The sequence below is a fragment of the Sapajus apella genome, unplaced genomic scaffold, assembly GCF_009761245.1.
Source record: "Sapajus apella isolate SASKATOON/1434 unplaced genomic scaffold, GSC_monkey_1.0 scaffold16, whole genome shotgun sequence".
In the NCBI taxonomy this organism is placed as follows: domain Eukaryota; kingdom Metazoa; phylum Chordata; class Mammalia; order Primates; family Cebidae; genus Sapajus; species Sapajus apella.
In genome coordinates, this window is record NW_022436956.1 from 18,311,387 (window position 1) to 18,332,900 (window position 21,514).

Consider the following 21,514-nt stretch of genomic DNA (forward strand, 5'->3'; position numbering starts at 1 on the left):
AGGCGTTTCCTCTGACCTCCCCTTCCACCGATGGATGCCAGTAACTTAAATTTTTTGAGCACCAGATTCATTCAATATATCTTTTTTAACCATCAGAAACATACTTAAAGCCTAGTTTACCAGAGTCTCCTGTTGTACCACCTGCTACAGACATACTACGATCGTTTATTTAACTGAAGGAAAATTAATTTACAGTGAACAAACTGCAGTGTTGGTGAGCGGATAGAGATCTCCTGTGGACAATATTTTTGAGTCTTCATTGATTAGACTTCATTGTGACTTAATTAATTGTAATACTGCATGAGCATTTTATCACTGGGAATGCAAGACCCAGGCTTACATAATGCTTCTGATAGAGAATGTACCCTGCAGCTACTGCCAAAAAGCTTCTACTTAGAGGCAAGCAACTCTGCCCTGACTGGCTTACTCATCAAGAACCACACAGCGTCTTGCCTGGCTAAAAGCACTTTGTTTAGAACGAATGGGGCAATGAATTAAATGGGCTCACCACCCACCAATCTCCATGTATTGAGGAGCTGAGAGTCCTCAAAGCAGTTTTCTCCTACCTTTTGAGACATACTGCACCACCAGAGAGAAAAATCTATGTAGTGCTTTCATGCCAGTGAATGTAGAAATCACAACTGATGTCCGAAAAGGGGTGAGAACTACTTCAGAGTGAAATAGGCCAGCCGTGTTCATTTCCATGATTTGACCTAACATAACTAAAAACCAGTAGATAAATATTGGTACTGCCCTATTTATTATTAGCCTTTTCAAACCAACTGTCTCCTGGCTTATGGCAGTCCTAAGTAGAAAAATAAAAGGAGGATATTCCAAATGGAAGGACTCCAGAGATTTGGATAATAGCATTTATTGACCACTTTCTGTATACAAGGCACTGTTGCACTATCTTATTTAATGTTCAAAACAACTGTCTAAGGTAAGCTGTTGTGTGAGGTAGACTGTATGAGAGATTATTTGATAAGAAAACTGAGGCATGGGTAAGGTTAAATAACATGCCCAAGACACATATCTAGTAAGTTGCAAAGCTGAGATTTGAACCCTGGCAGTCTGACTTCAGAGACCATCTAACCATGTGTGTTTGTATTGTCATTCCCAATAACATATTTGGTAAGTTACTCCAAGGATCACGCATCCTGGAATGGATATGGTTGTCTGCATCTGGATTACTTACTGAAAAACGAGTAGCAGGAACTCTGTATTGGACCCGGAGGCAGAATTTTCTTACACTGTAATGACTGACACTAGGACTCAAAAGATATTTGAATGTGAACCACAAAATGGACAGCTTCTTGTAAAACAGTATAGCAAGCCAGGGCTTTTTCAGGTTTGAACTAGAGTTAAATGTTGGCATCCCTACCCTTTAGGCCAGGATTTTCTATTTCTGAATTTTAATTCTGGCAGCATCATGCCCACCTAGAAAAACTGATTGAAAATAAGGAAGTTCAAGAAATTAGTGTTATTTTTCTAATAAATGAATATACATGGTCAAAACTTTTTCTTCGTGGTCTGTCTCAGATTGATAAACTTGTTAAAACTGAAGAGAAAAGCCTCTTAGCCCATGCGTACTGATTCCGAATAGAAATTTTTCTTATGGGCTCTGTGTCTATTTGCTAAATTGCTCCAAGCCATCTCCCTATGGCCTCTATGTTCAGTCACTGGAAGTGTCTTACAGAATTTAGAGATGAAAAGAACTATTTCTATTCCAGCATATTCTGATTATAATAATTTGCAGAAACCACTAGGGTTGGAATTTGTAGTTAAATGGATAATTCTCCACTTTCTTTTCTGATCTCTTACTGTTGGAATATTGTTTTTGAAATTTTACTGATGTGTGGGACTTCCATTTTTCTTCCCCACAACAACAGAAAATCAGTGACTCAGAACATGACAGTTTTTTCTTAGTGCCATTGTGTCAAGAGAAGCTAATCTCAGTGCTTATTTTTTGTGAGTCAGATCTTACTACAGTCAATACTGTCATATATTAAGTCCCAAGGTTGTGTATTTTCTTTGTTTATGTAAAACTGTGGCATTGACTGCATCCTTTTTGGGTATGGTGGCATGCACCTGTAATCCCAACAGATTGCTTGAGGCCAGGAGATCAAGGCAGCCAGCCTAGGCAACATAGTGAGACCCCGTCTCTAAAAAATAAAAATAAAAAATAGCTAGATGTGGTGGTGTATGTCTGTAGTTCCAGCCACTGAGAAGCTGAGGCAGGAGGATCACTTGAGCCCAGGAGTTCGAGGCTACAGTGAGCTATGGTTGTACAACTGCACCCAGTCTGGCCAACAGAACGAGACTCCATCTCAAAATAATTTAAAAATAACCAGTTCTTTAACTTGGTATTTAGAAAAGTTTATTTCTATTGTAGCAGTAATGTGTCAAAATTTAATGTATAGAATAAAGCATTTCAATCCTTACAACACCATTGTTCTAGCAATATCCAAAATAACAAAATTTTAGTGCAACAACAAACCCCCTGCATTTTGTATTATTATAGTTAACATTTATACAATCTCTGAGTGTATCTATAGGTTAGCACATTTAGTATATGTTATTTATACATACAAATGTCACCTTTTTCTTTTTTCAGACAGAGTCTTGCTCTGTCGTCCAGGCTGGAGTGCAATGGCATGATCTCGGCTCACTGCAACCTCCACCTCCCAGTGTCAAGTGATTCTCCTGCCTCAGCCTCCTGAGTAGCTGGGATTACAAGCACGTACCACCATGCCTGGCTAATTTTTGTATTTTTAGTAGAGATTGGGTTTCACTGTGTTGGCCAGGCTGGTCTTGAACTCCTGGCCTCAAGTGATCTTCCTGCCTTGGCCTCCCAAAGTGCTGGGACTACAGGCATGAGCCACTGTGCCAGGCCCAAATGTCTTATTTTGAGGACTATTTGTCTTTTTGTTTAGATTTTAAAATAATGACTATGTAAAATAAGTAAGTTTGACCTTAGCTAGAAGTTGACATTGACAGGATTTCTTGAGCATGTTAATAAAACGTCATTTTTAGGGCTTAGTTCACAAGCAGAGTGAAGATTCCTAACTCTAGCCGGCTTCTAATCAAAAGTAGGTATCTTGACAAAAACACCCCTGGTTTCTTATTGATTTACTTTTTACTTATTTCTGCAGGGAACACAGCATTGCAAAATAATCACACTGTTCTGTCCATGTTATAATGAGATCAGGACGTTATAACAGACTTTATTTTCTTTTCATGAGGAAAAGCAGCATGTTTTTTCTGCAGTTTTTCTTTTAGGAAAAGGCAGGCAGCATTAAAGAGGCACTCTGAGTCACAAACATTTGTTAAATCGAGAACATCTAAAATCTGGGGATAGACTCTTCTCAGAGCATGTGGCTCCATCCTGAGATTGCCGTTGCAGCCATCCCTTGGTCTTATTCTGTTTGCTATAATAGCATCACTTCTCCCCCAGGCTGGTACCTGAGCTGGACAGAGTGAGTGGGTAACAGCATCAGGCAGTGTATTGCATAGTATCCTTGTTCTAAAAACTTTAAGACTTTAATGTCATTGGCCGGGTGCAGTGGCTCACGCCTGTAATCCCAGCACTTTGGGAGGCTGAGGCGGGCGGATCATGAGGTCAAGAGATCGAGACCATCCTGGCCAACATGCTGACACCCTGTCTCTACTAAAAATGCAGGAAATTAGCTGGGCGTGGTGGCACATGCCTGCAGTCCCAGCTACTCGAGAGGCTGAGGGAGGAAGATTGCTTGAGGCAGAGGTTGCAGTGAGCCAAGATCAAGCCACTGCACTCCAGCCGGGCTACAGAACAAGACTCCGTCTCAAAAAAAACAAAAACAAAACAAACAAAAAATACTTTAATGTCATTTAACTTTTAAAAGGTTTTTGTCAAATAATTAATTTTTCATAGAAACATGTTTCAGAGATTTAATGGCCAGTTTATTTTTGTTCCCTTTTCAGATTTTGAGATTTAAAAAAAATAGAACCCTCTTTGAAGTCAGAATTGCACTACAAGCAATTCATTACTAAGAAGTAAACATTATTGAGAAGTTTGTTTAAATTGTTGGAAATGTAAAACTCTTGAGCTAAGTTCTTTGAAATTACCTTTGAACACACCCATCATTGACTGGACCAAGCACATAAGAAATTAGACCATCCCCTTCTTGTGAGCACCTGTATGAAGCATGCACTTCCTTCCTTACAAGAATGCCTTCCCATGCCTTCTGGCACACAGATGTCTTCTGTTTCCACCAGTTCAAAGCAGCTTTATGTGGCCAGAAAGAATCCATGACTCAGTTTCTTCTATGCCATTGCTCACCACAGAGCTGGAAAGGATTGTTTTGCTGTGTTCTGTTCTTTGGTGTCACATGCAGAGTTTCAGGGACAGTTGGCTTTCCCTCCTTCACAAGATCAGCCTGAAGAGTCTGATGATCTGGTTCCCCAAATTTTTACCTATCTCTTCTTATCTTTGATCTTTGACTGGGGAAGCCTGTTGTTTCAAGCCTTCTATCATAGTCTTTGTGACCTTGTGTTTTTACAGAGTACATAAATAAGTTTGCTCTGCCACCGTGTATTTAATCCTCAGCAGCAAAATTATTAAGAAGACAACCCTCCCCGCTTAGATGTTCTTAGGTCCCTGCCTCATCAATCCATCCAACTTGCCATCTCCCCTTAAAGCTGTTTTCCAGCTAGTTATTGGTCTGTGGCCATCAATTTGCCTGGTCCATTTTGTACTAAGCTCATTTGTGGGTGATTCTGTCATGATGAAACCTGTGGAGATGACATGGCATTTGATCTGTCAGGGAGAGAATTGTTTTGGTTTGTTTTCATAGCCTAGAATACCAATAATGTGTTTACTTTAGGGACCATATAGGTTAAGAACTCCTTGGAGTAAAACTGACCAGAATTTGTATCCTGCTTTGGCCCCTTATTATCTGGTCAAATTTCTCAACTTCTCTGATTTTAAATTCCTTTTTCTATAAAATTGAGATAATAGTAACAGGGGTTGGTGTGTGATGCAAATGCTTAAATTGACTTAAAGGGTTTAGCACTTTGCCTATAAATGCTCAATAAATTTTAGCAATTATTAAATAATATTGTTGAATGAATTGCTCTATTAATCTTTCTCTTCTTCCCTATTTTTTTACTCTTTTCTATGTATCTTTCTCTCATTTTTGCCCTCTCAATATGCCAAAGGGACATTAATACTTTCAGTCAAATCCACAGGACTTATGGAAAAGACTTATCTGCCAAGACGTGTTTTGGTTTGTTGTAACCACTTAGAGAAATTTGTTATCGAGGACAAAAAAGGAAAAAAAAAATGTTGCCTTCTCAGATATGGACTCACACTGGCAATCTCAACTTAAAGGTCTTCCCATTTTAGGACCCTGCTCATACAGCAGCTCTCGCTCCACAGTCATCCAAATGCCTCGCAGCGCAGCGGGGCAAGGCTTGTGCTGCACATCCTCTGGTTAACATTCTCTTGGCAGATCAGGTTTCATGGGCCCACAGTGACTCTCACTGCGGAGACTGCTTGGCGTCTTGCATGGAGCAGATGAAAGCAGCTCTGAAGGGAAGCTGCTTCTCTGGCACACACAAGCAGAGCAGCGTATTCCTGCATTGCCCAAAGTGGTTCAGTTTCATTTAGTATCAGAGGCTCTGCCTTTTGGGAGGGAACAAATAATGGAGCCCTTTTTTTGTTTGTTTTTGTGACATAGTCTTGCTCTGTCATCTAAGCTGGTGTGGCACAATCTTGGCTCACTGCAATCTCCGCCTCTTGGGTTCAAGCAATTCTTGTACCTCAGCCTCTTAAGTAGCTGGGATTACAGGCGTGCACCACTGCACCCAGCTAATTTTTGTATTTTCAGTAGAGACAGGGTTTTGCCATGTTGGCCAGGCTTGTCTCAAACTCTTGTCTTCAAGCAGTCTGCCCACCTCAACCTCCCAAAGTGCTGGGATTATAGACTTGAGCCACCATGCCTGGCCAATAGGGCCCTTTTAGACAATAAAATAAAGTACTTCTTGGCATCAGGAAAAGTTGATGTTTTGTTTGACACGAGGGCTCCATCTTTCCGCACTTGTAAATTGAATGTCCTGTGGGTGATTGTGTTCTTTTTTTTTTTTTTTTTTTTAAAAACACACAAAGCTACCGCAAATTAAGATTGTGTTCTTAGGTTTGAGAGCATTTGTTCCCTTCATTTTCACCCTGTTTTCACATTTTATGTAGAATGGTGTCTTTAAATCTCATCTGAATTTAATTTAATGAACTACGTGACACTTAGGAAATATGAGTTGATGACGATACTCTAGCTTTCTGCATTTTGTCATCTTTTCCATCTGTGCCACATATGAAAAATGTTAGATTTCTGTTCCTTGGCACATTGGATATTATATAGGATGGACAAGATTAAAAAGCTCTTGCCCTTGACACTGTAACCAGGAGTTCTTCATCTGGGGTCTGTAGACATCTGGGGGATCTGTAGCAAGCTTCTTAGGACATCCTTGATTTTCAAGGCATCTGAGGCCAAATAATGGTTAAGGATGATCAAATAGAGGGTTCAAGATCCTGAATTGAACTAGATAGATCTTCTGGTTCGGAATTATTATGGTAGTGTTTTGGTTTTGGTTTTGGTTGTTTGCTTGCTTGCTTGCTTTTAAAGAAATTGCCTTGAAAAAACAATCTGTTTTAAAGCACGCCTGTGACTGAACACCATTCAGCTTTGGTCATCTTATGCACTAAAATTGTGTGTGGAAACCAAAGGAAAACAGGAGAGTGCCATCTAGAGGCCTTAAGAACAGTTTGGTCCTAGGCTTCTCCCTACACAGAAGTCTTCAGCAACTGCCTAAATTAAGAACACTTTTTTCTTCTTAAGTAACTGCAGACCATAAACCTGTGTGTCAATGACAGTTATAGTCAGTACAGGGGCTGCTACGGTTGTGGCTGTAGCCTTACTACTCTGGAAACAGAATTTTAATCAGGCTTAATATTGTAGATGACGTTTACTTTGTAAGAATGTAGAAGTCTTTCAGATGTACACTGCATTTGAATATACTTTTAATTATAAAGCAACCACAGATTAATGCCTGATGTAAGAAATCATTTCGATATAGGAACTTTGTTGTATTATCTTTTAAAATTAGAGTAAACTAGGCCAGGCCCCGTGGCTCACTCCTGTAATCCCAGCACTTTGGGAGGTCGATCGAGGCAGGCGGATCACCTGAGGTCGGAAGTCTGAGACGAGCCTGACCAACATGGAGAAATCTCGTCTCTACTAAAAATACAAAATTATCCAGGCAAGGTGGCGCATGCCTGTAATCTCAGCTACTCGGGAAGCTGAGCTGAGGCAGGAGAATCACTTGAACCCAGGAGGCAAAGATTGCAGTGAGCCGAGATCATACCACTGCTCTCCAACCTGGGTGACAGAGCAAGACTGTCAAGAGAGAAAGAGAGAGAGAGAGAGACAGAGAAAGAGAAAAAGTAGCGGCCTTGTAGGCCCAGGACTTTGGATTTCATTCTGAGGGTTATGGGAAGAGGCTGGAGAAACACAAAGTGGTGATATGCCCAAATGTATGCTTTGGAAAAATTCCTTTTGCCTCTCGATGGAAAATAGATTGTAATAGAGTGAAAATGGAAGCAGAAAGTCCAGGTAGGAGACTTTTGCAGTGGTGTAAGCCAGAGATGATGATGGCTTGGATAAAGACATTGAATTACTGGTTCAATGTTGAATTAATGTTGGGAAATTTGGATCCCCCAACAACTCTGTGCACTACAGGGGCAGTGTAGCATGTAATTAAGACTACCAGGTGAAGAGTCGGGCTGTCTGGTTTGAAATCTGACTTAATAGCCATGTGACCTTGGACAAGTCTCTTTACCTCTCTGGTGCCTAGTTTTTGCTATTCCTAAAATGGGAACAATGATAGTATATTCCCTCCTAGGATTGCTGTGTAGATTAAATGCGGAAATAATCATTGTAAAATGCTCAGAAGATGCATTAATACTGCTGTTTTGGTATCATCATCACTGCCTTCATCACAACTGTTACTCCCACATCACCCTCAGTACCCACAATTTATAGATGAGAAAACTTAGAAATAGATGGTAGTTTTTGAAATCAGAATATAGGTTTCTTGATTGTGAATCCATTGTTCTTTCTGCAATCTAATCTGTAATATGAGCTCCCAGAGAAAAATTTCTGTTGATCTGAATAACTGTAGCTCACAGCTCAGTTTTACATACCTGTGACTGTTTAAATAACATTGAGAAAATGATAAATAAGGCTAGCTGAATCCCAGGGCATAGGAGAGAAGTCACTTGTGGCTCTTTCCCCACACACCTTGTGCCATCAGAAATTCAAATTCCCTGAGTTTTGAAGAACGGTATTGCACACCTAAGCCAAAAGCATTAGTATGCACATGGTGGTACATTTAGGAGGATAGAACTGAGTATTTTGTGAACCTTGTAAGACACTGAATCTCTTTAGAGGCCATTCTGTTCTTCATTAGTTGTGTTAAGTGAAGCCATACATAATAGAAATAAATGAAATCCATGGATTATTCCCATACCTTTTCTGTTCAGACTTTTGCTGAAGGCATTAACCAGACTACCACATTCGAGTTTCTTTTTGTCCACCTCTCTCTGCCTTTGCCTAGCCCCTTCTGGTGGAGTAAGCAGCAGAATAGGTAAGGATCACGGAGCAAGAGAGACAAAATGAGAAGCAGGGATTTGGAGACCCTCCCTGCTGACTTTGCCCCTGGTTCCTCTGCTCCCTTGGTGCCTCTGCTCACCAGAGACTGAAGGCAGGCTGTTTGTCCATTGCAGAATGTGAGCATTTGATCCGTCATATGCTGGTGTTAGACCCCAATAAGCGCCTCTCCATGGAGCAGATCTGCAAGCACAAGTGGATGAAGCTAGGGGACGCCGATCCCAACTTTGACAGGGTGAGCCGGGAACCGCTGCCACAGGGAACTCCTCTGAAGCTGCTGCAGCCTCCTTTGCATGTAATTGTAATTAGGCCGTGACCTGAAAAGGCGGACACTGGGAAGAAACTATTGTGTAACGCTAAAGCAGCACACGAAGCAAGCAAGAAGGAATGAACAACCAGTTGAACTGTTGGAGAATAGTTATCCGGGTTCCCTACCATGTGCCCCCAAATTATCGTCTGTTTTTGGCTTCTGACATAGTACAGCCTGCAGTTCTGCAGCTTACCTACGATGGGGATGTCACCTTCCTCTTATCTTAATGTGCTCAATTCAGTGGCTTCTGTAGCATGCTTTTATTTAAACCACTGTGACCATCCCAGGTACTCCAGGGAGCTCATGAGACAGTGGGATGTTATCTGTTCACAGCTGATCACTCAAGGCTGTCTTCCTTAGACTTTGTCTGAGGCCAGAAAGCATCCCAAGCTAGAAGGCATAGAACAGTTTGGTCATTATATATGCTGTGCCATATTGATGTGGTTAATTGGGGGGTTGACAGCTTCCCCTTTTTTATGTTACAGTTAATAGCTGAATGTCAGCAACTAAAGGAAGAAAGACAGGTGGACCCCCTGAATGAGGATGTCCTCTTGGCCATGGAGGACATGGGACTGGACAAAGAGCGGACCCTGCAGGTATCTCTGAAGGAGTGGAGAACAAAGTGGGAGGTAGCAGTTCTTCCTCTAACCTGCTTTTTCCATTTTTCTCCTTCTTGGGAACTTGGGCCTTTTCTTCCCTCCTGTTTTTCTTCCTCTGCCCCTCCCTGGGCCTTGGACAGAAGGAAAGAAGGTGCTTTGGCTAATGTTATTACTGAAAGGGTTCTGGTCATCAACATGCCATTTCACCAGGGTTTTGTACTCTTTTCCCTTCTCTCTTGGTAGTCATTAAGATCAGATGCCTATGATCACTATAGTGCAATCTACAGCCTGCTGTGTGATCGACATAAGAGACATAAAACCCTGCGTCTCGGAGCACTTCCTAGCATGCCCCGAGCCATGGCCTTTCAAGCACCAGTCAATATCCAGGTGGGCAATAACTCAGTGACCTAGTTCAGGACAAGTAACACCAGGGGGGTAAAGGTTAGCTGTTGCTCACTAACCCTAAGCCATGAGAGTTTCTTGCTCTTCCTTACCTCTGTCTCCCATTTGTCATCTCTTCTTTTGTCAAAGGCCAATCAAAGATCTGAACCTTTTTTTGACAGAAAGGAGGGATGAGCAACAATAGCTGTGCCTTTTATTTTTTTTAAAGAAGTAGCAAATCATGAGGCGATGCTATCCTCTCCACAGGATGCTTCCTTGTTGTGACTTCTAACAGCAGATGAACCAAAGCCTTTAGTACTCAGGGAAACATAGACTTTAGCAATCAAGACTACTTGGAAAGACTCATCATTTCTCTCTAGTGTTAAAGGTATGCACGTATATGTATGTACTGCTTTCCAGGCGGAGCAGGCAGGTACCACTATGAACATCAGCGTTCCCCAGGTGCAGCTGATCAACCCAGAGAACCAGATTGTGGAGGCAAGTAGCAACCTGTGGGAATTGTCAGCTAAAACCACTTTCTTTGCCGTATCCTTGCTTCCCTTCCTTCTGATATCTAATTTGATGGTGTTTCCCTCCACCTCAGCCGGATGGGACACTGAATTTGGACAGTGATGAGGGTGAAGAGCCTTCCCCTGAAGCATTGGTGCGCTATTTGTCCATGAGGCGGCACACAGTGGGTGTGGCTGACCCACGGTGAGTATCTGGCCAGCAGCCCTGATTAACACCGGGGCAAAGAATTGTCACCTGACTTTCAGTGTCTACCATGGCATATTTCCTATTACATTGTATCCCCAGAGGAGCTCTAATCCGGTGGCCAAGTGGACAATTAAAATTTAAATGAATACGAATCCAAAATCCAATAACTCAACAGTTTCCCAAAGTGTTTTCCCAAATTATTCTCTCATTGTGTTTCCTGCTGCCTGCACACTGGAAAAAAATGGACTGAAGGCTAGCTTGCCCCACGTTTGTTTCACAGTTAAAGACTCTTAACATTAAAATAGGCTTACCTCTTTCCTGGATATTTTCTTTGCTGAGTAGGAAGGGAAGGTTGTGGCAAGAATTCTCCTGAGAGGTCAACTCAGGGCAAAGCTGGTTTTCTTATAAATGTCTCTTTTCTCCCACTGAATTTCCAAAAAAGACTCTCATGCCTGCTGATGTGCTTGCCTTAGGTCTCTTGTTCTCAGCATATGATCAAACAGGCAATAGGGGAGCATTCTGGCTCCACAGACTATATGTCAGCTGCAAAGAGGTGGAGCCCTGAGTCACTCTATTAGTGGCAAGACCGCTTATTTTTAAAGTATGCTGTAAAACCTACCGTTGTAGCAAGATATCCCTGTACATCTAGTACTTATCTGTCCTATCAGCACTGACAAGAGGAATTGCATTCTTTCCCTAGTGAATCAGTTGCTACTTCAGGGAGCCATTATCTTAGTGGATGACCCACGTTCTCCAGAAACTTGGTGTTCACGTCCAGGCTTTGAAAACCTGAACTGGACTGGTGCCGGTATTTCCTCTTGGCTCAGAGCCCTTGGTTTGACATGAATGGGTAGTAAAGAATAGCAGTCTCTCATCCAAACAGTAAAGGAGCAGAGAGTTAAATTCCACACTTTAGGCTTTTGCTTTGCTTTAGGATCTTAGAGAGAAACCTAAATTTAGGAAGAAAATAAATAAAATACAGTAAGTTGTACTGAACATAGCAATGCCATCAATTTTGAGATATAAGCACTTTTGAGTAAGAATGTTAACCCAACTTCTCTGTCACTCTGTTTCCTATCAGCACGGAAGTTATGGAAGATCTGCAAAAGCTGCTACCTGGCTTTCCTGGAGTCAACCCACAGGCTCCATTCCTGCAGGTGGCCCCTAACATGAACTTCATGCACAACCTGTTGCCAATGCAAAATTTACAACCAACCGGGCAACTTGAGTACAAGGTACCTAGATATGGGAGAGGGCTGGCTGCAGAGGAAACAGACTTGAGCTTCCTTTGAGAGGCTTTGAGGGACCTTCCCTAGGACTTAAGGGTTTTCTTATAGAGAAAGATGATTTCTCTTGCAAAGCAGCTCGGGTGAGAAGGAAGCATTCTCTAATCTCCGTCATGACCTGTGGCTCCCTTAATTTCCATAGATTAGTATCTTGCCCCTTTCTCCCCACCTGCCTCTCATCTCATGGTCCGTCCTTCCCATTCTGCCCCTGGCAGGAGCAGTCTCTCCTACAGCCGCCCACACTACAGCTGTTGAATGGAATGGGCCCCCTTGGCCGGAGAGCATCAGATGGAGGAGCCAACATCCAACTGCATGCCCAGCAGCTACTGAAGCGCCCACGGGGACCCTCTCCGCTTGTCACCATGACACCAGTGAGTAGCAGCACAGAGCCCAATTTACTGTCTCAGAGGCTTTTGATAAAGAGGTTATGAGCCTAGGGTTGGAAACCCAGGGCCAACTTACATGTCCAAATTTCCTCCTTCTCCAAACTTAGGATGCTCCAGCCCATTTTCTTCAGGCCAGTAGACTTTTCCACAGTTTGTTTTTGGCAGACTTACTTAGCCGAGTTATTTCTACATTAAACTGTGCTCCTGGAGAGCTCCTTCTTCAGTGGGCGCTCACAGGTACCCTGGTTAAGTCCAGCTGCACTCCTGCCAGCTTGGGCCAGGTAGCAGCAGCCTAACTCACGGCCTTCTCCCAGGCAACCTTTCCCTGCCAGAAGGCCAAAGCGCCCTCGAATTCATTCATTTCTAGACTGGCTTCCAAAATTGCCTTCTCACCAACACTTTCTCCATTGATAAATCCCACCTCACATTTTTGGCACAACCTGGATCACTTGATGATTTGCTTCCGCAGCTGTAGCCTAGTCAGTTTTTCTCTTAGTCACATCTCCTTCATATGATGGTCACATGCAGAGATTTTTCTTCTCCCCTGGATTCTGTTTATTTCTGGTTATTTTCCTGTCATAGGTTCATTCATTTATTCATTCAATCTCATAGTCCCGTAAGATTGGGTAGTAACTATATCCGTAACCCTTGGAGATATTTTAGGGCAGTGCCACTTTGAGGACCCTTTCCCTCCTTTAATCCATCCTTTGTAAAATATAGTGAAAGTGAGTCTTTAGAAAAATGAAAATTTAAAAACATATAAAATACAAGGCTAAATTTTTTATTGAATTCAGACAAAATTAGTCTGTTAAATTGCTAAAAGTTTCTCTTTATTTTTTTTCTCCCACTCTTAAGTCTGCCTTTTTTTTTTAATTTAGTTCCTTTTTATTTTTTTAAATTGCTAAAAGTTTCTAAAAGGTTTTTGTCATGAATTGGTAACAAAACAGTTTGTGGGCATGGGTCCATGGGCCACACTCTCAGTAATGAAAGAATTATGTATCATAGCCCTTGGCATCACTGACAAGATCAATAGTACAAGATCATCTGTGATTAACTACCACAGTAATAACATGGAAAATTAGGTGGCAGAGGCATTCAGAGATGGGCGAGACAGATTTGGAAGGACCATGGTCAGCTTTATGGGAGGTGGGGTTACTTACTGTGTCCATTGTAACTGTTTTTGGCAGGGTCACTAACAGGTTCTTATTGATAAATCCAGTGGACATTTTTAATCTTTTATCTTTTTGGACATCCCAACTGTATTAATCACTGTTGACTTTTTTTCCTTGAAATATTTTCTGTTTTTGGTGTCTGTGGCACCACGTTCTCTGTGTTTTCCCTCTGCCTCTCCTTTTCACATTTCCTTTCTGCTTGTTCCTTAAAGTTGGCAAAACCCAGAGTTCTATCCAGGCCCTATTCTTATCTTCCTTTATGTACTCTTTCTAGGTAAGTGTGTTCACCCCCAAAATTTCAGTTACCATCTGACTCTCCAGCCCAGAAATACTCTTCTGAGTTCTACACTTATGTAACTATGACTGCCTACTGGATGGATTTAGTTGGTCATCCCACAAGTATTCACAACTTTTATTCAACATGTTCCAAATGAACTTACCATGACTCTGTGAAACGTGTTCCTCCCCTTGGGTGACGGTGAATGGCACCGTCATTCTCCTGGTTACACAAGTTAGGAATGTGTATTTTATCTTTAACTCGTCCCTCCCTTATTCCCCATATCAAATCAGCTATCCAGTGCCTGTGAATTAAACATCTTACTTCTCCACTTCCCATCCCTTAAATCAGGTCACTTGTCATCCATTGCCTGGATTGACACAGTGGCCTCCTAACCGACTTCCTTGCTTCCAGTTATGTCCCCTGATCCCTGCCACCAGCCCTTTTCACACTGCAGCTAAAGTAAGCTGGCTTTTGGAAATATAAATCTTATAACATCATGCCCCTGCTTAAAATCCTTTAGTGATTCACCACTGTTCTTCCTCAGACTTCTTAGTGTGTTATTCACGGCCGCTTATAACTGGCCACAGTGTTCCTCTCCTGCCTCATCTACAGCTACTTCCTGCCTCACCCTGTTCACTCCACCCTTGTAGAACTGTGGTAAGGGATCTGGAAACCCTAGGAGCTTTCAAACAAAATTATTCCAAGAGGGTTTTGTTTTGTTTTGTTTTGTAATTATCCATTTCGTACAGTGCTCTTTTATAATAATTGAAGTGTGATTTTTGTCCTAGTGGCTGAGGCATGGTGATTACGTGGGCACCTAGGCTGTGGGTAGCTAGCAAGGATGCAGATGGGAAAGTCACAGTGATGCATGCATTGTCGTGGCTCTCATTTCACTCACGTTTTGGTGGGTAACAACTATTTTAAAGCATTGAATTGAAACTACACAATTGTATCTTATGTACTGAAATGTAATTTCAATAATTCACTATGTTTTCTTGGAGTTAAGACATTTAAACTCTGGAAATAACAGTAATACGAAACAACAGGTCAACTCCTAGACACTCCAGGTAAACAATCTTCTACTATATTTTTAGGTCCTCAAACACCTACAGTCCTTCTCTTTTCTTCAGCTTGAAAAGCTGTAACTCCTGTCCCTCTTTGTCTGGCCAGTTCCTATGCATCCTTCAGGTTCCTGCTAGGTGTTACCTCCTCCAGGATGCTTTCCTTAATTTGCAAGCACCCCCATTAGAAGACTTGGTCATCCTATTTTGTAATTGTCTGTTTACTTTTCTCTATCCTCTACTAGACTGTAAAATGAGGACAAGGTCTGTATCTGTAAATTCAAATTTTATTCTGTAACATAGTGATTCAGTTATTTATTAGATTAATAAGTGAATGAATGAAGATAAATAAGTGGAAGAAATTCTAAGTAGGATTACCTAAGCAAGGTCAAAGTGGACAAATAGGTATATGACATCCGATATAACCCAGGGGTCCTAGAAAAGTTCTGTAAATAAGAAAGTCAACAGAAGGTCCCACCCCAAGCCCAGTTACTAGAATAAGAGGCATTGTAGAATAAGCTGCCACCTTGAGCTTTTCCTTCCTGTCTCTCTTCAGGCAGTGCCAGCAGTTACCCCTGTGGACGAGGAGAGCTCGGATGGGGAGCCAGATCAGGAAGCTGTGCAGAGGTAATGTGACACCTGGCAGTGCTTGCAGAAGTCCTTGGGCAGGCTCCCCCTGCAACCAGCGAAAGGTCACCTCTGCCCAAGGAGGTGGTACAGTGCAGCTTCAACATTTGTGTGGTCACTTTGCTCAAGCCAGATGGCATGTTCCTCCCCACATGGAAGTAACAGAAGACTACCCAGAAAATGTCTTTTCTGTAAGCACCATTGGAAGTCCCCTAAGTGACAGCAATAACCATAAGAACTTTCTCTTTCCTCCCTCCTTCCTTGTCCCCTGCCTTCATATTGCAACTCTGATAGTATTCACAAGGCACAAAGCCTGCTCCTACCTGCCAAGAACTGTTTACTGAAAAGGAATTGGAGATTTGGGATGACAGTGATCCTAGCTAGTCTGGCCATGGACCTCTGGCATGGACTCTTTCTTTCCAGGAGAATGAATACCTCTTGTACTGTTTGCTGTGTGCTTCTTCCACCCCCTTGTACCAATCAAGAGATCTTGAAAAAAAGAATATGGGATTTGGGCCAGGGACAGATGCAAATATCCATTGTTTTCAGAACCTTGTTGAGAGATGCCTAATTCACAGAGAACGGCAGTGACCATCAGGCATGCTATGCTGTACTGTTCATTTGGCCTCAGTTCCATTAGCCCTGCTCCTCAGCTCCCTGCATGTCCCCTTGTGGGAGTTGATTTTCTTATTATCTGGGGAGGGGGTTTCACCAGAATCCAGCATGTATTTTCCCAGAAATACAGGTGTTCTTCAAGATTATATGTTTTTTTCCTTTGAGGGAAGTTGAAATAAAATGGTTTTCTTGGGCTTTTGGGGGAACTTTGGGTGTCTTTATCAAATGGTTATTAAAGCACTAATGGCTTACTCTTTGGCAAGTTCACATAACACTAATTACTCTACAGCCTGTTACCTGATTTTAGCTTAAAGGGGCAAGGTAGTTAAGAATGAAATGATACCATTTTTTAAGAACCTGACAGCTGCTGGCTAGGACTCTCATCCTACCCCCAGTAGCTCTGTATGAGAGCTGCTATTCAAAAAGCAGCTGGTCCGATGTGGAAAGAAAACCATGGCAAACAGTGGCGTTGGCAGGTGGATCAGCTCCTTCTACAGCTTGGCCAATAGAAGGAAAATTGTGGTAACTTTTTTTTTTCCTTGATGCTGTTGTTTCTATAGTTTGCTGATAACAGGGTATATGCAGTTACAAATGGGCCCTGCTGGGTCATGAAGAAATGAGAAATCAGGAAATCTGCTGCCTTTCTACCTTAAAAGAGACAGCAACATTTTATCATCTTTGTCATAGACTTTCCTTCCTCCAGGTCCACCTTCTTTCCTCTTTAGACCAACATTTCAAGGGTATAATGCCTATCAGTTTTGATGTAATAAAAAGGTATAGTGCCTCTTTTATTCATGCCCCTAGAAGAGCAGCAGTGGTGGAGGAAGTCATCCACCAGACGAAGAGGGACCAATATCTTATTAATGGTATTGACTAAGTGGTGGGTCCGAAAGATCCTCAGAGGAAAAGCCATCAGCTTGTGAACTCTTTGTCTTCTGAAACTCTTCTGTTTTTATTTTTTGCCTTGCTTTTCCCCCCTAAAAACAATTCTAAGCATTTCATGTGGTTTTATTTCTTCATCCTCTACAGAATGTTGGTTCCCCAAGGACAACATCAGTTTTTCTTCTCTGATGCTTGAGTTATAGTCACTGAGAGAGAGGGAAGGAGTGGTTTTGGAATTCACTTATCCCCAAATGGAAGGATCAGTTTTGTGTGACCTGTAGTAAAGACAGTCTCAAACCTGGGGCTTATGAGATCAAGAGACATACACAGAGTCCTTCTGAACATCTCCCCAGGTTCATCTCTAGGAATAATCCTTCGGGCTCATTTCCTCTGACTTGTATTTTAGAAATTTGGAGGGAAAGATGAATAAATTAACATGGAGAAAATAAATTCTTCTACCAAACAGAATGAAGCAAGGAAAAGTGATCTCATCTTTGTGAGCTAGATCTGCTTTCTGTCTTCTCTTCAATGGCTATTCTTAGGTTCAGAATTCAGCCACTTCATTGTCAAGCCAACTTCTGTTGGCCAGCCGGACATGTTTCACTTCCATCCAGTCAGGGATCTGTTTGCCATCGAGCCCTTCGTGAGTTCTGGCACTATCTCACTGAGTGCTTTGGATTAACTTCTAATGCTTCTTGTGGAGGAATATTCCTGTCTGTCTTTTTTACTATGAAATGTGCTCCTGCTTGTTGCAGGTACTTGGCAAATAGGTCCAAAAGACATACACTGGCCATGACCAACCCTACAGCTGAGATCCCACCGGACCTACAACGGCAGCTAGGACAGCAGCCTTTCCGTTCCCGGGTCTGGCCTCCTCACCTGGTACCTGATCAGCATCGGTGAGTAGCCACATGAGCTGTGCGAGCTCCTTGAGGCTCATCAGCCAGGCGCCCTTCTGATTAGTCTCACAGCGACGGTGACTAGCATCGTGGCTTTAAACTGAAGCCAGCTGTCATCCTGAACTCACATCTTCTCAGCTCCTTGCACTAAGCAATGCACAGGGCAAAGGTTTTTTACTGCGCCCTGGAGCAATGCGAGATTCCTCTCTCCCATTACCCTGCAGACCTGTTTATTGTCTGCATTTGATTCCCATGATTCTAGATGTTGATTCTTAGATAAAATTGAACTTGAGACCTGCAAAGAAATGAAACTCTCAGAATGCCATATCAATAGACTTGACCTTTAATAATCCATCACCTTCAAAAGAATGAGCATTTCATATCATGTTACCATTGAACCACCAGCTTGGAAATGAAGACAAAGCCCCTTGTGAATAGTAGAGCAGAGATCCTCTTGAGTGATGTATTTAAGAGGTCATTCTTTCAATATTCTGATGGCAGGATCTTCTGCTAGGTTCCATTACATTTATAATCCATTCTCTTGAAGAAATAAAAGCAAGTTTAACTTTCCTGGCCAAGAAAACTTCATTGATGCCAAGTAAGCCTGGAAGCAGGTGCGGAATGACACTTTGCTAGATGAAGAAGATTATTATCTTCTGTGAGTACCTTGATGACTAAAAATCTCAGTCATGTCCAGTCTGAAGCCATCCCCAAGCTCATGGCCCACACGTTCAAAGCCACCACCAATTGCTAGAGCGTAATCTCTGTATTTTGGGGAAGACAGTGAAAAGCAGCCTTGGGAAGGTTGAAAAGCAATCAGATTCCAAGGAAAACAGGTTTATATATGTATTGTTATGAAATCTTGCAACCAGCCCACACTGGCAAGCTTTATTGTGGTTGGTTATCCATTTGGCATCAACATAATCAGCAGAGGCAGGTGAACTCTGAGCAGACAGACATAATTAGTGCCACGTTGGAACCCTAAAAGGAGGAAGATAAGCTTTTATAAATGACTGTGAATAATTTAATAAAAATGGTCTGCTAGGAGTAGCAAGAATGATGATTCAAAGATAAAACTATGATGTCACAGAAAAACAGGCTTTTTCTAATGAAAATCTCTCAGGACCTACAGTGTTTGTGCACATTAAAGAGCACTTTGACCATCATGGCATGTGTATACCTATGTAACAAATCTGCACGTTCTGCACATGTATCTCAGAACTTAAAGTATAATAAAAAATACATATATACATACATAAATGCATAAATAAAGAGCACTTTGAGTGATTACTGGAGAGCTGCCTTCTCCTCTCCTATATGTTCCCTGTGACTTCTCATGACTTTGAGCTCTGCACTGGTATCTAATAGACCCTTCATTCCTTCTTTTCTCCTTGTCTCCATCTTCCCTTCCTTCACAGCTTGACACTGTGTTTTAGTCCTTGTCCGAGTCTGTTGTTTAGCTGAAGTCCTTTAGGTATTCTTGTTGAGTTCTAGGTGTTCCTCAGGAGGTCTTCTTTTAAAGGGAACGTGAAGATCAGCACATTTCCAGAGTCAGGCTTTATCACAGACCCTATATTCTATTGACATTTCTTCCTCAGGAAGGACCACACTGGCCACCGCTCTGTCTGTGTGATATCCACCCTGCCTACAGTCATTGTCAAGGCCTTGCCTGCTGGAAGTCTGTTTGCTGTCCGGTTTCATGTGAACCTTTTTGGTGTTTTGAGGGTTTCCTGTGGCCAAGCCTATTTAAATTGGAAGAAAATGAACGTTTAATGAGGGGCAGATTGCGTAAGGTGGGGCATTTGCGCAAACCCAGCATGTCTTGATGGCATCACTATACAAATATGCAACAAAAGAGATTAAAGCCAGTCTTCAGGGGAAATGACAAACTTTCCAAGGCTATAAAACATGGAGTATGGGTGGCCTGGATTGGTTCTTGAATTCCTTTCATTTTCTGGAGGAAATGATTAAAGAACAGTATATATAACTATCCTACTGGGGTAGAAGAGATGAAGTTCAACGTGGAAACAGAAGAGGGGTCTAATCAACCGTTTCATAGCTGGAAATGTGTAATTCAAGGTTAAAAATGTTTAAAAAGGTGTAACTAAAAAAAATGTTTTTAAAACTAACACAAGATAGATTTTATCCAGGTGGGGAACCAAGTCCCTGTTTGGAGAGTATGATGTGGGAATATCAGCCTAATGCAAGGCCGTCGTGAATTTGAACGTGATTGCAAATATAAATAAAATCAAGCACAATTGATACTTAACAATGCTTCTCAAATGAACAGCTACGTCAGAACTGTTCCTCTGAGGTTATGGTGCTGGACTGACCTAGGTATCGGTCTCTTCACAACCTGAGCTTCTGAAAAAGTCATGAACACCTGGACCTGGGATTATTGCTCTGATGGGAGAGAATGATTTTTGTACAGAAAGACTGTATTGGCTGCTTGAAGAACACAGCTTTTTGAGGTGATCAGAAACGCGTCCATTATCAGAAAACATTGAAAGCATAGGAGTCAAATTTTAGGAGAAAATAGTACTTGCTTGCTTTAACTCAAAAAACCTGAAGTAGAAACAGAACTGACAAGTTATGAGGAAATGCTTCTGAACACAGCTTTCATGATCCCTGTTCCTGGATTGTGGCCCTTCCCAAAGTCATTTGTTTTTTGTGTTACTGAAACAAATACATGTTCATGCCCATTTCATTAGCTCACTGTTGGGTCAAGCCCCAGGTAGAGTCTGAAACTAAAGTCATCGTTAGCAAAGAGAGGGCAAAAGGCTTTCACCTGCTGCCAGAACTCTCTGGATACTTCTGCACTGTTATTAGATTCCTTCTGGTCCCATGCTGTCTGCATTGTATTTGAACTCGCTTGTTAACCTGCTTCCTGAGCTGTGGTTCTGCTTCAGTCCCAAATGAATCACTGGCAAGGTGGCGCATCATTTCATCCAAAGTTCAGTGCAATGGCATCTCTGCCCTGGACATGAAACCCTGATCCTTTCCATCTGCTACTGGAATGCTGCCTTGGCAGTCTTTTATCTGCTTACCTCAACCCATAAACATCTCTTTCTGATCATCAGGTCACAAGTGTAGGTGTTAGCTTTGAACCCTGATGCTGTCTTAGGCATTCCTTATGAGTAGCTTGTTCTTTCTTTCTGTAAGATTCTGGCTGTGTTCTGATTGAGCAGTGGGGTCTTTGAAGGTAACCCATATGATTCCTCTTTCATTAGGAGGTTGGGCGAGTGCTGCTGCTCTGAGAAGTTGATTTTCACAGTAGGTGACCTTATTTGTGTTGACCAGGTATGTGCAGGATCTCAAGGCCCACATTCCTTAAGAATTTGCTATCTCCATCCCAGGATCAGAAGTCTTCATTTTCCCCCACCCCCAATCTCCACCTTCTATTTTCTAGCACAGAACCTGTGAGTTCCAGGCTAGGCCTTTGACCACAAAACTGACTGTTGTTTTCCTCTGGTCATACAGAGATTAGTGCGCGCAGAGAAAACTTTGGCTCAAATGGTGAATTTAAGGTTTCAAAAGGCAGTAGATAGAGATATGATTATAAAAGAGCAAGAGTTCCTGTACAGCCTGCCCTGGAGG

General features: G+C 42.1%; 1 protein-coding gene across 8 annotated transcripts in view; it reads left to right on the plus strand.

Moving 5' to 3' along the window:
- The window catches only part of SIK3 (SIK family kinase 3), a 242,828-nt gene that overhangs the window by 200,343 nt on the left and 20,971 nt on the right, over window positions 1–21,514 (plus strand). For 4 of the 8 annotated variants that reach the window (XM_032285432.1, XM_032285431.1, XM_032285435.1 and 1 more), the window contains exons 7-15: window positions 8,819–8,937; window positions 9,498–9,608; window positions 9,855–9,998; window positions 10,413–10,490; window positions 10,597–10,706; window positions 11,791–11,944; window positions 12,211–12,366; window positions 15,451–15,521; window positions 17,774–17,917. In XM_032285432.1, the coding sequence (XP_032141323.1) occupies window positions 8,819–8,937; window positions 9,498–9,608; window positions 9,855–9,998; window positions 10,413–10,490; window positions 10,597–10,706; window positions 11,791–11,944; window positions 12,211–12,366; window positions 15,451–15,521; window positions 17,774–17,917 (1,087 nt within the window). The remainder of the gene's footprint in view (window positions 1–8,818; window positions 8,938–9,497; window positions 9,609–9,854; window positions 9,999–10,412; window positions 10,491–10,596; window positions 10,707–11,790; window positions 11,945–12,210; window positions 12,367–15,450; window positions 15,522–17,773; window positions 17,918–21,514) is intronic. The other 4 variants (XM_032285437.1, XM_032285434.1, XM_032285433.1 and 1 more) reach the window with 2 other exon arrangements.